General features: G+C 35.0%; 1 protein-coding gene across 1 annotated transcript; it reads right to left on the bottom strand.

The window, feature by feature from the left end:
* Window positions 1-4,195: 4,195 nt before the first annotated feature.
* On the bottom strand, window positions 4,196-13,909 carry LOC109539770. Its single transcript, XM_019907750.2, has 4 exons — window positions 13,673-13,909; window positions 6,742-6,941; window positions 6,544-6,627; window positions 4,196-5,823 (listed from the first exon to the last, which is right to left on the bottom strand). Exons 1-4 carry the CDS (start codon window positions 13,713-13,715, stop codon window positions 5,413-5,415), a joined length of 738 nt encoding a protein of 245 aa, XP_019763309.1. The 5' UTR covers window positions 13,716-13,909; the 3' UTR covers window positions 4,196-5,412.
* Between the last annotated feature and the right edge of the window lie 1,830 nt (window positions 13,910-15,739).

Here is a 15,739-nt window from a genome sequence, read left to right on the forward strand (position 1 = left end):
CATTTTGAAAGTTCTCGGCGAAATGTTGACTCGCGTATGACAACAAAGTTAGATCGTTGATTGAAATAGTAGGTATATAATATACTCTTTCAATCAACGGTTAGACACAAAAAACACAAGATATATGATTAATGCAAATTAAAAAATTGGGAATATAAATTTATGAACTATAACAATGTGTGTGTACATTTTCTTCACATCAACGATTATTTACAGTTAGAATAGTGCCAATTGAGACAAAAGACATGAATGCAATGTTTATTCGGTGACTTCAAAGCATATCCATTAAGGATTGTTTGCAAAACATCACACTCAGTAAGTGGATGTTGTTGTTTTTGGCGTGACAATTTTTGCGAAATTGAACTTTTCAGTGGCGTAAGATGTGAATAACCTGACAATGTAAATAGGAGAATCAGATCATTCGTATCATTTTCGCTGTTTTTCGCACTGTAAATGATTTAATAGAATTCCTTTGCTAGTACGCGTATTTCAATTCAGGCGTATTCTATTGGGCCATATTAATCAGAAATATTTACGAACTTCTGTTCTCATTATTATATGCTACTTTTTTGCTACTTTTCGGACCCCAACTGTTTGCCGGTTTATCCGATATTTTTCTTTTATATTAATGAAAGAAATATAACAAAATTGTTTCCGTCAACAAAATGGTGACAATAGAGCAACGTCAACACAAGAAAAATAAAACTGGATAAAGTCGAAATATTTGCTGCTTAATTTAGTATGGGAAGTGAAAAATTAACATGCCAGCTCAAAGTCAAGTCCAGGTTTAGCCTAGAATTTTACGTGATTAGAGGGCGGAATTTAGTTGCCAGAAAATATCGCCAGTATCAACTCAACGTGTGTATCAACGTGTTATTTGGTCACCAAAAAAATTAGAAGTCCTGAGTCCTCAATGAAACGTGGAAGATTTAAATGAATTAATAAAAACTATATTAATTTCGTCCAATTTACCAATTAATTTCCGGTGATTTTTGACTAGTCCCTTCATTTATGATTCATATTCCTAAAATATACGATGATTAGGCGACATCGTAAATTTTATTTTAAAATTGTGTGCCGTCACTATACCTGAATTGAAGTCCCCGCGAATGATAAGCATTAAGATAATGCTTATCATTCGCCAGCCAGTATTCTCAAAAGTACAGAAATTATCTGTTGGATTATCTGTTAGAACAATGGGTTCAGTTTCTTTAAATTGGCACCACAAAATATCAAAAAGACCTATCCCCATTATATTTGTTTTTAGCTTATTTTTAAATTAATTTAAATTAATTTTTGTTGTAAGTCAATAAATAGATGGGTAAGTTCCTATCTATAGAATGTAGTTTGGTTCCTTATCTCTAGAATGTGCGTGTAGTTTTACAAAAACAGCATTACTGTTTCTTCTATATGTAATTTGAGTTAATTAATGAGTGACTTAGGATTTATTGTTTGTGTGTCGTAAAAAAACTTTCAAGAATGCACAACATTTTTAAACAATTCAAAGTCGAACAATCAAACTCAAGCAATTTTTACTAAAAAGTCACATGCATTTATTTCTTTAACAGGTTATAAAATTATTAATAAAATAAATTATTAGAGAAATCAGTAAAACTACATACAGGACACATTTTAATATCACACTGATGAGGGAGAAGAGTTATTTAACACGTAATCTCAGATTTTTCCGATGCCTTTCGGAAGCTTTTTTTGCTTTCGTTTTCGAAGGGATTTCCGAGCAAACACCAACTTTTTGGCGCCCACTTTTAAAAATCGACGCAGTTGGTTTCTGAGGAATGCATCTAATAGATTCATGCGGGTAGCGTCGATTTTGAAATCGAACAATTTTAGATTGTTCGTGGATTTTATTCTAGATAAGAGCTTGCGGGTAATTTTTCCAAAACCTCTTAGTTCAGTGATCAATTCGGTTTTGGTTAGTTGAATCTCTCGTTCCAGCTTCCCCAAATACGTATTTCGCATGCCCAGTTTAAGTACCTCTGGGTTTGCATTCGTACTCAGTTTAAGTAGACGAAGTTCATGTGCTGACCTCTCATATATTTCCAGAACGGTGTAAACTATTTTATAGATCTGAAACGGAAATGCCTGTAAGCGTTGATGGGACTTTATTTGCTTTTTTCTATTATTTCTTTGCTATAAGTTACCTTATTAGGTTTTGTTGTCCTATTTAGGATGCTTGTGAGATTCTCGAATATTATATTTTGATGTTGTCTAGCTTCTAACTGGAACAATGTTAAATTCATTATTTTGTTGGAATATTTAGGAAATCCGCTTGGCCCAAGTCCAGATAAAAACATTTTTTTTCATCTGAAAATGTCGAATTACAGTGCTTACATTTTTATCCGGATGAAAGTGGATGGAAGTGGCTTCATTGTAATTTCTATTTGAAAAAGTTCTTTGAAGTAAATGCCACTGCCTCTGAAGGAATCGCATATGTTGTGTATCTGGCAGTCCTTCCGCTTCAGGACGAAAACTTGGCATTACGTTTAATGCCATAAATACCTGTATGGCATAAAGCACCAAACCTGCAAAGATTTACTGTGGGAGCTTAGAAATGTATTTGTTAACAATCTCCTTTGTTAAATTCTATATAGTACAGACTAGCTTTTGTAGATTGGAAAATTTCAGGAGTTAAGACCTAAATCAAGACAGTTAACTACACCTGAAAATCGCGCAAGTAATCACTCACTCACCTCCCATAATCGTAACAACAACCCAGCACATACAATGTACATCTTAACGAAAAGGTATTCATTCGTTAAATAGAGTACTGAATATCACATCATGTTTTTATATGAGTGGGAGTTGAGTTTCTGATTAAGTTAGATAAATATAAGCAACGTTTAGAAATTTCCTAACAATTAGTTGAGAAGATTAAACAAAAAGACACCACCTTTTCAATTTTTAAGTATTTTTCCTTATGACAGACTTCTCTATCAGATAATTGCTTTTCTAGGTGCATTAGCATTTATTAAATGAGTCAATTTTGTGCTACCTTATAAATATTGTAGTTTGTGCATGGATTGGGCGCCAATAAGTAATGTGGAAAATAATCTCATCTATTATTCATACATAAAATTTTTGATTTAAGGCGGCAAACTACTCAGATTAACAGAACAAGTTCCGACATGTCAATTTCTAGACAAAACGAACTCCAAAATTATTAGTTCATTAAAAATCGTTGTAATTTAATTAACTAATTACCTGCATAAGTATATTGCTGCATTCGAAACGGAGTGTGTAGAACACTCAAACACAACATTGTTTTACTGTGAAATGTTTTCTCAAAAAATTGACACCTTGAAAAGATGCAACTCGTTTGGCGAGCTAATTACTTCTGGCTTATCTCTATTTGCACCGATATTAATACTTCTATCGGTTTCCAATTCGGTTCGCAATTGTGTTGTTTTAATCAATCGTAGAGAATTACGATTTATTATCACCTAAGCCGACTTTTAAACTTTTACTTTTTTTAAATCTTTTATGTCATTATGAATTTTTTAATATTGAAACACCTGAAAATTATTATCTAAATTATTTTTATTATTGTGCAATGTTTACTCTCGCTCAACTACGCACAAGTTCTTCAATTTTTTTACTAAACATTTTTAAAACGAATTTTGTAGTTATGCATGGTAATACATAAGTGACTAATTAATTGCTTAATTAATAGTTTCATTATGGGGTTACAAATATAATAATTTGAAATAAATTTATGTTTGGCAATATTTATTTTAAGACCGTTTTGTTCTCCCACTTGACCTTCGATTCGATTGTGTTTGCATCAATCATTGGCTTTCGAGCCCTTGTCCGTGACAATCGATTTCGAACTATTTCGTAGGAGTCAAAAAGAGACAAACACAACAAGAAATTAAAGATGCATTGACTAAAATGACTGGCAATCGAACATCTAGTATAATTCAAATTTACGAAAAACTATCGTTTATGGGACTATCATCCGGTTCAATGAGGAGTTTCTTGTCTTTTCTGAGTACCTACGTGTTTTAACTCCAATCAATATTTTTAAGGAAGAAGAATTACATCTTTTTTGTCCCAGATTTTTACTAAGACGTAATTCGGATTGATACTAATGGTTATTGCGATACATGTAAACTTGGTAAACGGCAAGAAAAGGCAAGGCATATAGACTATGACTAGCGAAATTAAAACAGCAACATTTTACTAGAAAATATATTCATTTATTTACAAAATAATGCATATAACATTTTCCTCACTGATTATCCTCGTTTGTAATTAAAATATAATACTGATTTTAAATAATACATAATGTAGCATTCCGGGCAAATAAAATTCTGGTTTTTACAATTAGAAAATCGAGTTTCACCTAAATGCTGGGGGTTTGTCCTATCCTACACGTTACTATTTGTATAATTGTTGTGTAAACTCACACATCAGCAAACATCACTGCCAGTCTAAGGCACATGGGGCACAAATGCCCCAAATAAATTAAAATAAATAGCAAAGATCAAAATATCACAAAATACAATAAATTATATACAAAATCTAGTATAAACCTGGGTTTCTTTCCAGTTTCGCCCGTTTCGTCAGGCCAGTTCTACAATATAGCTGAATACAACCTAATATTTCATTTAATGAAAGTGTAACATCCAAAAATCTCTAGACAAACACGATTCTTTGGAATGACAATGAAAGGAGAAGAGCTTTTCTCCAATTATATTCGTCCTAGTACATAATTATAATTTTCTAATATTATCCCTAAATATTTGAAAAATTGCTGGCCTGAAACAGCTGTATGTTTTAGAAACATTTTTGAAAATTGTAGGTTTTTCAAATATTTTACATGGAAATTAATAGTTATAAGGAGGCTGAATTTTATACTGGATGCTGTTCAACAAACTGTTTCAGACCAGGTCCAAGTCTACATTAAAACATACGGTTAGTCCGTTAGTTTTTGACTATTTGTTAATTTTCACAGCCTTCAAACCAATTAACCGATTAGGCCCATCTAATATAAATCATAAATATAAATTTGTCACAATTGCTCGGACTTTCCAAATCCGGGCCGAAAGGGTTAACTTGGCAGTTTTCTTAATTAAGAATTAAACAAATAGGCAATTTTTTAAGCGTAAGCAACAGATGGAAGACATATTGATTTGATGGGGACATATTCTTTTCCAAAGACAAACATAGACATTTCAGACATATATGAAGGCGATTTGGGTGAGATCTGTATAATACCTACTTAGAGCTTAGATTAAGCATTTTAAAATACATATTGCTTAAAGTACCTACTCAGTCCTGAACAGTTTATTACATTACAAATTATATACGACCACAATTTTATAATTGTACTTACCGATTTTGGAGTACAATTTACCTGATTATCAGCTGATGATTGTCTCACCTAAATCCCTAATCATTATGCCTACGAGTCTTCGAGTGTCTTCGCCGTTTGGTGAGCAACGTGGACTTGCGTTTCAGCTTTTTCAAGATAGCCTTGCCGGCCATGAATAATCGCCTCAATTTGTTGAAATATTGCATATCTAGGGCCCCGATCTGAGTTAAATCAGGATCTTTAGGTATGCAGCTGATACGTTTGGTGCTAGGATTGAAAGGGAGCACAGTGGCGTTGTAATCGAACGTAATAATTTCGTCAAATTCGCAGATAACAAGACCCAACCGCGCTTTGGTGGTTGAGTAAATTTTCTCTCGAAATTGTTGAAACTGTTTTAAGTCGGTAAATTCGGCATTGATGCTGAGCTTCTGGAGATGGTCCAGGACAAAAGACATTTCCATTAAGGATTTGTGGAATTTTTGGTGCGCCTGAAACAAAGAGAAATTATCTTAGTTTGGTTTGTTTTAAAATTTCAATTTGTGCTTCTTCTCTACATTTCTTTTTTCTTGTTCTCCTTTCTTGGGTTATTTGGTCTTGGACATTCTGTCTTTTGGACAATTTTGGACGTGTTTTCTTACTAAACTTCGATCTTTTCAATGATAAATTGTGTTAGGAACAAGTTGAAAACATTCGACAGTAGGTATATAATGGAATATTATTAAAATAGGCTCTGGCCTAATGATTTGGTGTAGTTTTGACTTTTTTAAATAATTAAAATGTATGTCATTAAGTCAAAGGATTTTAATCTTCAATTGTTCAGACGGTTGCAAAAACTCGATTTTGAATTCGAAAAAAACAAAAATCTAATTGAAAAATACGAACAGAATTGCAATTATTAATTTATTTAGAGTATTAATCGTTTGCTATTGTCTATTTTTGCATTAGTTCCAATAAACCTTTTCGTAAATTTTGAAATCGGGCGAATTTTTAGCAACAATGTAAAATATCGAGGAGTTATCGGTGAATGTGTTTAAATACCAAACCATTAAAACGATTAAATACTTGGACTGGTACATTGCCGCTGATTTAACGGTATCTTGACTTTTGGACTTTTTCTGCATTTTCCATGAAAGTGAACGTTTTTACTTATTTCTTAAGTGAAATAGTGCTACTCTTACTAATTCCTCTTGATGAAGATTGATACTTACACGAACAATATTCTGCTGCGCGCTGATGGAGCTGATTAGTTTATTGATTCTGGGGCACTTGATTGTTTTGGTTTTAACATTTGACTGAAACGAAGAAATAAACCAGTTACTAAAGTGCTAATTTCAGTAAAATGTTATCCAAGGCATATTAGTGAGCCTAAATATTTCGAATGAATTAAAATCGAACTGAACTCTCACCTGATGAGGATACGTAGCTCTGATTTCGGGAAGCATTTGGTGATTGATTGTGTGAATCATGGATTGCAACTCCCTTTCAGCAGCACTTCTCACTTGCCGAGTGGTGTTTTTCGAACAAACCCAACCTGGGTTAATTATCGGTGAGGCATCGACTACTGAAAGCGTAGCGAGCAGCAGCAGCAAAAATGGTACCACCAAAGCTGAAACCAAAGGAAAAGAAAATTCTAATATGATGGAGGTTCATATTTTCAGTGAATTTCCTGTGTTGATCCACTGGAGATTGTGGTCAGATCAACAAATAAGCGGTATAAAATTAAATCAAAGGTCATGAAAAGGAGGTCAATAGTTAGAACGTTAGGATACATAATCCAGAGGAGGTGTAATCTTAGGGAAATGTTGTTTACAGAATTGCTCGTGAAATCGTTCTTAAACAAGCAGAAACTGGTAGGAAGCAGCGATTTATTGCATAGGGGATTCCCTCGTATGTAAATGTTGAGGTTGTCTGTGTTAATTAATTACTTTAATAATTATTAACATGCATCAAGGTCGAATGTCCTAGTGTTCATTTTGTGATGTTTCTGCAGCTACGTTTAAGGGTTAAGTAAATGTCGGGACATTTCGAAAATTAGTCACAGATTAAATTAAAATGTTAGGAATCCGGCACAGATAAACACAATGAGTAGTAAAATGGACTGCTGAGTAAATAATGGCTTACATCTCATTTGTCACCGCATGATAACTAAGTGCGGTCTGCAATTATTTTTACCCGTAAAAAGTTGCTAAAAAGAGCGAGTCTCGATAAAGTTGCTCAGCGAACTTGCTGCCGCTCACTTGAATCCATAAAAGCAAAGAACGTTTCAACGTTTTCCGGTTTTTCACCGGTGGGATCAAAACATTGCAACTTAGCTGCAGCCAGGAAAGCTGGGACGGAAATTCATGTGCAAAACTACAAAATTGGAGTAGTATTGAAAGTACTTATATAAAATAGGAGACATCAAAAACTCACCCATTTTTCGTAAAATCGAAAACAGTTGAGACTAGTACAAATGTAGAGAGCCGAACACAAACGAGAGTGGTATGAAAACAAAGACACAGCAACTACCTACTAAACACTTTATGAACGAAACAGGATTTCAAGATTTTTCTGAACCTTTCGTACGATGCGATGACTAAGTACAATTCGTAGTACTACTGCTCGCCAATTGTCTAAAACACGACTGGCTACAAAACCAATTCGTATTTTATACTAGTTGGCCATAGGGAGGTTGATGCCATTACAATTGACAGTATGTCCAGCCTCTAAAATGGGAGTTGCTCACTCGTTTTGGAACCACAGTGCGGTACTTAAGCTGGCTTTTGCGCATCTTACCTCTTTTGTTATCGGATGGCAGTTTTTGGTTGGCTGGGCCAAGAATGTGTGCTTTTCTTGTGGTGCGTGGGTGGTGGTACTGGGGGTGGGCCAGGGGTGTGTTTTCAACCACTACTACGAAGGTGGGGCGTTTTTATGCTACCCATTCATAACCTGGCCACTTACGCACAGGTTGTGTAACCGTTAGCAGACGTACAAATTTACGAGGAATTCGCTTCCTTTTCTCGAGAATTTTAGTGAAATTTCCAATACTGAGCGGAATTCACGAAAGTTGTCGAAATGCAAGTACCAAAGCGTATAAATTCAGAAAATTATAAACTTAAATGTTTGAAAGTAACTAAGGTGAAAATTGAAAAATATTTTTTTCAACTTCTGTCGTTTCTCTTATCTTATGGCTGGCTCGAACAGTAGAAAAATTTCAGCTAATTGTTAGATTCGTTGTTTTATGCTTGAAATCAGACGAACGTTGTTTTGAATTTTTCACAATCTGTACGCTTAGATTCTTAAGAAATAGAAATACGAGAAACTGCAAACAACTAAAAGCAGCGTAGGAAATTAATTGAAAGAAAAGGGAGTGAATATGGAAAACTGTTGATTAAGTTTAAACAGAATTAACCTGCAAGTAACATTTTAAAAACTGATAAATCATAATTCGTTTCGTTGAATTTCGGCAACTTTTATTGCAGTTCAAGTCAAACTTAATAGAAATAAATGCAATAAGCTTGTAGTTGCATTTATGGAAATACGACTTAGGAACTAACATTTCAATAAATTTAATTATCACCAATACAATTTGCAGGAATAGAGTACTAGGGGAAAAATACTAAAAAAACAATCATAAACTCAAATCGGTTTACATGTGGCCAATATGTCTCGTATACCAGATTTACTACCAAACGAAAATATTTGTTAGCAAATACAATTTTCAGTCGACATTAAATGAGTATCAAATTGGTTTAATSGTTTTGTGACTTTTTCCCAATGGATTTKTTCGGCCTTTGCTCTCATGCTGCATTTMCATATACAGAAGTATGCAGAATAGCTTTAATAGCATACAAATATCGWAGATTAATGGATAAACTCTGTCCGGGTTAACCAACTAATCACCCTAGTAAAATTTTTATTTTTTGGTCGATGTCAACGGTTYTTTTTTGAGTAGTAAGATATTCAAAATGCGCAGTKTTATAGTAACATTTTACTATAAAAGTCCAGTTTGATGTTGTAAAATTTCAAAAAGTACAATTAGGGCAGTTTTTAGCAAAAKAAAGGTGACCGATTCGCACTTAAAATGTCCTAATATCCATCTCCGATTTGCATTGTTCTKTGAAGCCGGACATGTATATAAATCTATAAAAYAATTTCATATATRRAAAATTACAATTTRGAATAARYATCCTCACAAAAATACTAAATTATTTTTTTAACCATTGCGCAAATCATGAAATWGCTGTYATTACTAGAAATACAAATTTTAACAATTATTTTGATTGAAGTTTATTGATTACAAAGTTAAAGTCCGTAACTTTTCATTTTAATTTAAYTTTACTAGTTTCAATTAATCCACTGAAAACCAATAATCCAATCATTGATTTTTCTGCACAACCGGTTCTGCACAGCAATCAAAATCTCAAAATTGATGTAGATGGATTTTAAGCCATTTTAAGGGAGAATCGCGATCCATTTGTTCCTTAAAAATTGCACAAATGTTAGGTACCTACTGTTCGAAATCTGAACAATTTTTGTTAGCCATTTTTGTGTGTTTAGTGCGCAGGAAATATTATYTACAACGGRAAATGTGATGTTAATTACAAGCCTAATTCGACATAGGGCAGRACAATTAATCCTAARCTAGRTATATAAGAAATTCCTCAAAGTTTTCCTGGTTCTTTTCTGGYAGCAGAATTCCACTTTACTGTGAATTTTGGTAGGGTTTTAGCTTTGTTTTCCGTTTTTTTTAAGCTCTTTTCACCAAGGCCCAATATYGTTCGATTGGGCGAARCTCTGGGYAATTTGTTGGGTTGACTCGCTTCTCTAGAGTCTAGACACGGAAACGACTTWATTGATTTGGCACCATTCTACAGCTCCCTTACTTCTGTTTCAWGAATGAAAAATTCAAATTTMGGTGTTTATCGTCCAATTCTTTACGAAAGATTTGTCGCGCTCTTCACAGCTAGACAAGGCGTGCCACACTAGAAACTCTGCCTTTTTCTTAGACCTGAACTCTTGATTGACACCTGCGCGCTTATGTGCTGCGTAAAATTATTGACCCAGAAGCTGGGAGAAGTCACAAAGAACATACGTTTCGTCATCCAGCAGACAGCGAATTTCTTTTAAAAAAAATCGTCTTCAGTCAGGATTGCCTGGGATTCTTCTCCAATTTTTCGACAAGTTTGTTCACTGTTGGTGGGCATGTAAATCCACTTTTCGGTTAACATTTAATGTTTGCTTGCACCTCTGACTAACGTTTGATACGGTCGTTCGACGAACATATACGTCTGTGGCAACATTTCGGTGGGACCACGATGGATTTTCTTAAAAATTATTAATTCACGTGTAATTTCTCTACCAACAAATATGTACAGTTCGGCTTTTAACATATCAGAATCGTTTAGAGGTTTCAGGACTTATCTTTACCCTTACTTACAAATCAAACACAAAGTTACCATATTTTCAAAGAGTTTTTATAAAACTAAAGAGTAATAACAACATGCTCAGAGGATATTAGCCTGTAATTAAAACCGAATTCACTTATCTTGATTTGAATGCTAGTGCTGTGTAGGTAAGTTCTAAATATAAGTGTTAACAATGATATAGCGGCAAAACAGATGTATGAGCTGTAAGATCAGTTATGAACTAGGTGATCTCTGATATTATTCAGCTCAGTCAGTTAAAGGAAATAGCCAGTGACCGTGGGGAATCATTAAACCCTTTTAAACGATAAAAATGCTGAACCCCAAAAGTGTTCAAGTTCTAATTAAAAAATCTTCTTCATCTTCAAAGGAAACCACCGACGCTTCTTCGCACCGATTTGTCATGAAACCGAATCCACCGACCAAATAAGTTGTTAGACGATTGTTTGATTGGCACCTAAAGTTTGGGAGCAGGTTCATCATTCACCTGCATGAGTCAGCTGAGTGTATTCAGTATTTTAACACAATTTTATGAAATCGACCAGAGAATGACCCGGATGAAAATGATCGAGGCCAATGATCTTCCAAATTTCAAACATTTCAATTTCAGTTCCGAATATGGAGGGTTATTCTCGTTTCGGTTTAGCTCGTTGGATGATTCGCCTGATGTTAAACGAATAACAATTGAACACTTTACAAGGAAAGAATAAATTGGAAAATTAGAGCAAACCAATAGGGAAGAAGGAACATTTTATTTGATATTGTTGTTGCGGATTTAGCTGGGTTGGTCAGGGAAAGGCCACCAGGTGGTCGAGTTTCCATTCGATAAAATTAATGCTTCAATTAACAAACTATATATTGGTTTATAAATATCAATCATCTGTTTATACCAAAGAGTCGATTTCAATGTTATCCTTATACATAGACAAACAACGCTCTCAACACATTTCCAACTAAAAATAAATAGCGTGACATAGTTAAATACGGAATTTTCAGTGGAAATAACTTGGCCTAGGTCGCGGTCGAGGCTCATTTTGTGAAGATCATGGCGAATATCGAGTACTTTATGACCGAACGGTGATATTGGAGTTCATTGATTGTATCACAACAACCGAGGTGGATTTTATGGTACTTTTTATTATTTTTAATGACGCTTGAAGACTGTTGAAGTTTTTTATACATTTTTCCGCACAAGGGGAGATCGAGACCCCCATGACCCCCCATATGAATCCGCCCTTGACTGACTGAAGAGAGTTTCGATAATTTTTAAAGATGCCACCCAAAAAGCAATTTTACTCTTTCCTGATGAAATGTTCCTGAATTTTACATCTTTAAAAAAATTGTATGAAATCAACTAAATGAATCGCAAAGATTCAAGTCTGTACCACAATGAACAATGAACAAATGCAAGCAAGTCGTTTAATTTTAAGCAAGCACGATTAATGATTGAACAATCAGTCTTACGGAGACAATGGAAAGATATTATAATAATCCACAAAACTGGACATAATCAATTTAATGGACCCTGAAATATGGACATAATAGTAATTCGCCCACGCGAATTGGCGAAATATGAATGAGAAATGTTGGGAAACAGTATTACTCACGAATAGATCGGAAATTAAATTGAGAACGTCTTGGCGATGAAATCGACAGTCATGCTAGCGGTGAATTTGAGACTTGGAAAACTACGAGAAGACGTTTAATTGGAGAACGAATGCAAATTTGGGGGAAATTACGATGCGAAAACCTTTCTCTATGACTGGACATTAGAAAGAAGCGACTAATTAGTAGAGATTTGGAACAAGAAAGTTTCGCAAGTAGCAGGTGGTGGGTGTGTACTCACTTTTTAAAGAGATATTGAAGGAAGGCGGAAATTTTTCTGCAAGTTGACTCTAATGTAAACGAGACCTTGGAAATGCATAACAAATCTGACAAAAATCATTCAAGTAGGATTCATTTTCACTATAAAAGAGTTTTGGAGTCATTTGCAATAGGAAAATATCGCTAGATGCTGATGGAAAGAAGACAAACTCCAACCACAACCATAACGTGCGGTTAAGACGATTCGTATAGAAGAAGTTTTCTATTTAAGGGCTTAAATAGTTCGTGAGGACGCAATTAAACAATCTGATTTACGCAATTAGCAGCAGCATATTTGACTACAATTTCGTAAAGTTTTAACTTTAAACCCACGTATTTGTACGCGAATTGTGAACTTAAGATTAAAATAGGATTGATAGGATAGACCATGATAGTCTGTGACACCTGATAATGCGAATTAGTTGGTGTAATGCTTGCTTTCAAGTGAATGGAGGAAAACTGGAAATGATCAGCTGTTTGGATTCGCGACGATATTGTGACTATTTCGCCGAATTTATCAACAAAGCTGAGAAATGATATTCATGTGTAATAGATAAGTTTGTTGAATCCTGGTGCTTAGCTTCGACCTCAAAGCAAACATACCTCTGTGGTTGCCTCACGCGTACCAGTTTTATTGATATTAATACATACTTGTAACGATTATTTACTTATTACATTTGAGATAAGCGGCTGATTCATGTGTGCAATGTGCAAGTTTTTTTGCATTTGGCAATATTATATTGTCTTGGGATGCGCTATTGGCTTCAGCAACAGCAAGTTGAAACTGGTCAAACGTGCCGCACTAAAGAACTGGAAGCGTTGAACCACAGACCAAATTCTTTGGGTTAGTTTGGGTTCCACAAAAATAGTGCTCGCACCTTCTTGCTTTGATTAAGGACGCTGCTGCGCCTTTCGAAGATGTAAAATGAAGGTTGATGATGGTTATAATTAAATTGTTGGCGAACCCTGTTGCGTATTTAATGGAATAATTTTCAGTCAATTTGTCTAAGACGGAGGAGGAACTGGGGTTGAGTGTTACAATGGAGCTGTGACTTATCTGAAGACCTACCTTGTGGATTTAGCGATCCAATGCGGAAAAATACTCCAGCCATGTGATAATTCACAAAACAGTTAATTACAATTATGACACTAATTACGCGACAAATAGCACTGATGTAAACGTAGCTGAATCTGATATATTGGTCTTCTATCGTTCGGAATCGTGATTCATGCAAAAGTCCGCGCGGTTTTTCGTGTAGCGAGTGCGTCTCGCCGATTTTCGTTGTTCGTTTGTCTCGTGTGTCGTTTCTGAAATTATCCTAAGTATCGGCTCCATTTTATATGCCCCCTCCAATTACGCGATTTTACGTCATGTGTGAGTAGGGTTCCCACACATCCCGGAGGATGACAACCTGGTACCGGGAACCCGGTCCAGTTATTTGCAGTTCCGGTTCGAACGGAGCCGGCCCATATTTTCATCAAAATCAGCTTCACAGACAGGTTAACGAACCTTAACTCATACGAAGTACCAATTACCATAGAAAAATCATTTTTAGAACCTTTTCATAAAAAACTGGATGGCATTGAAGATAAAATTCAATGTAGGTACTCTTATCCGGTATAGTTGAAGAGTCCAAAGGACTTGAACAGTCCTAATTTTATTTGTCACTCAAGTGGGCTTATAACTAATAAAATTTCGACGCAAATCTCTCACTTCAATGAGATTTTTCTCACCATTTAGTGAGGAGCAGCGAGTAAGGGGACAAAACTACAAGAACTTGCATTGCCATGGACTCGGAGGTGAGGTAAGAGGCTTTGCCGGTCTCTATTCCAATCTCTGAATGGCAGTTAATTATTTTTTTATTGGCCAATAAATATAGATATATTTTGCATTGTTTTCAATTGAAAGTTTTGTTTCTCTTTCGTGTTTCTCTTTCGGGCCCCTCTTCTCTGTGCTTTAACTTCTAATGTAATTGCAGTTTCTAACTTGGGACACACCCAAGTGTGTGTTCTTAAAGTAATGCTTGTGAATCTTGGTTAAGGCAATTTAACTTCGCAAGAGCCTTATTCTGCAATTATTTAATTGGAGCCAACACTTGAAAAATGCCTAGACAGACACCCTGTATATTTGGAATTGCTTCTTATCAGCTCATTGTCAGAAAACTGTATACCTGCTAGATGCAGACGCCCCAAAGTACCTTTTCGGCAAGATCGAGCTTTGATTCCCTTTATTGTTCAAATTTGAGACTACCGAAATGACATTTTTGGGACAGTTGCAATGGCCGCTTAGGACCTATAGAGAGAGGCCGCCTCGGTCACCGGATTTGGCCCGGTTAGTTTCTTCGGACACATTTCTAATTTTTTTTCTGAAACTGAACATATTGAACTGAACTCAGCTCCCTTCCAAAGTGATTGGAAAATTTCCATTGCCCAATCAATCTTGATATTAAAAGCCATTTTCTTATTGATTTTAATTATAGTTCCGCTTCGAGAGGGAATCCCATATGTCGACTTCGAGCAATTATTATACTTCTAATTGTTGTTTACAAAATCAGAGAAATGTATTTTTATCGACGAGAAATGTGTTGTCATCAGCCGCACATGGGTAACTGGATGTGTTTAAAACAATTTTAATAATAAAGGGGGTTTGATTATTTGATTTCCAGTTTTATTATGTTATTTGGAGCAAGTACAGATGTTCACTGAGGATTTGTGTTTTGGTTCCTAATGGAGTAAAGATGTGAATTTTCGATAATTTTTATTTTTGACCACTTGGTCATTAATACTAATATTGAGGGAAAGTGTAATCCATGTGGGTGTGGTATTTTAGAGCAGCAATTTGCACTTCTCCCAGCTACTGGGCCGCCAAAAATGAATAGCCGCAGTTTATTAGTGGCCTTAGACTCTTTAGTTTATTAAGAAATCTGTCAAGCTGTGCAAATGATCGCAATACTTTATTTTGTCTACACTTTTAATCATTTTCGCTGTTGGGCACGTTTCATCCCAATATGGATAAAAACACGTGTTTCATTTGAAGACTTCATTTAATTCAACACCCTGAATTTTGCTCAGATGCAGAAACTATTTGTTCCATTTGAAATCCTGCACTTTCTTTAATCAGCAAATGTAAATTTAC

Source organism: Dendroctonus ponderosae, unplaced genomic scaffold (assembly GCF_020466585.1).
Source record: "Dendroctonus ponderosae isolate FM_Combo_2020 unplaced genomic scaffold, Dpon_F_20191213v2 Dpon_F_20191213_7, whole genome shotgun sequence".
In the NCBI taxonomy this organism is placed as follows: domain Eukaryota; kingdom Metazoa; phylum Arthropoda; class Insecta; order Coleoptera; family Curculionidae; genus Dendroctonus; species Dendroctonus ponderosae.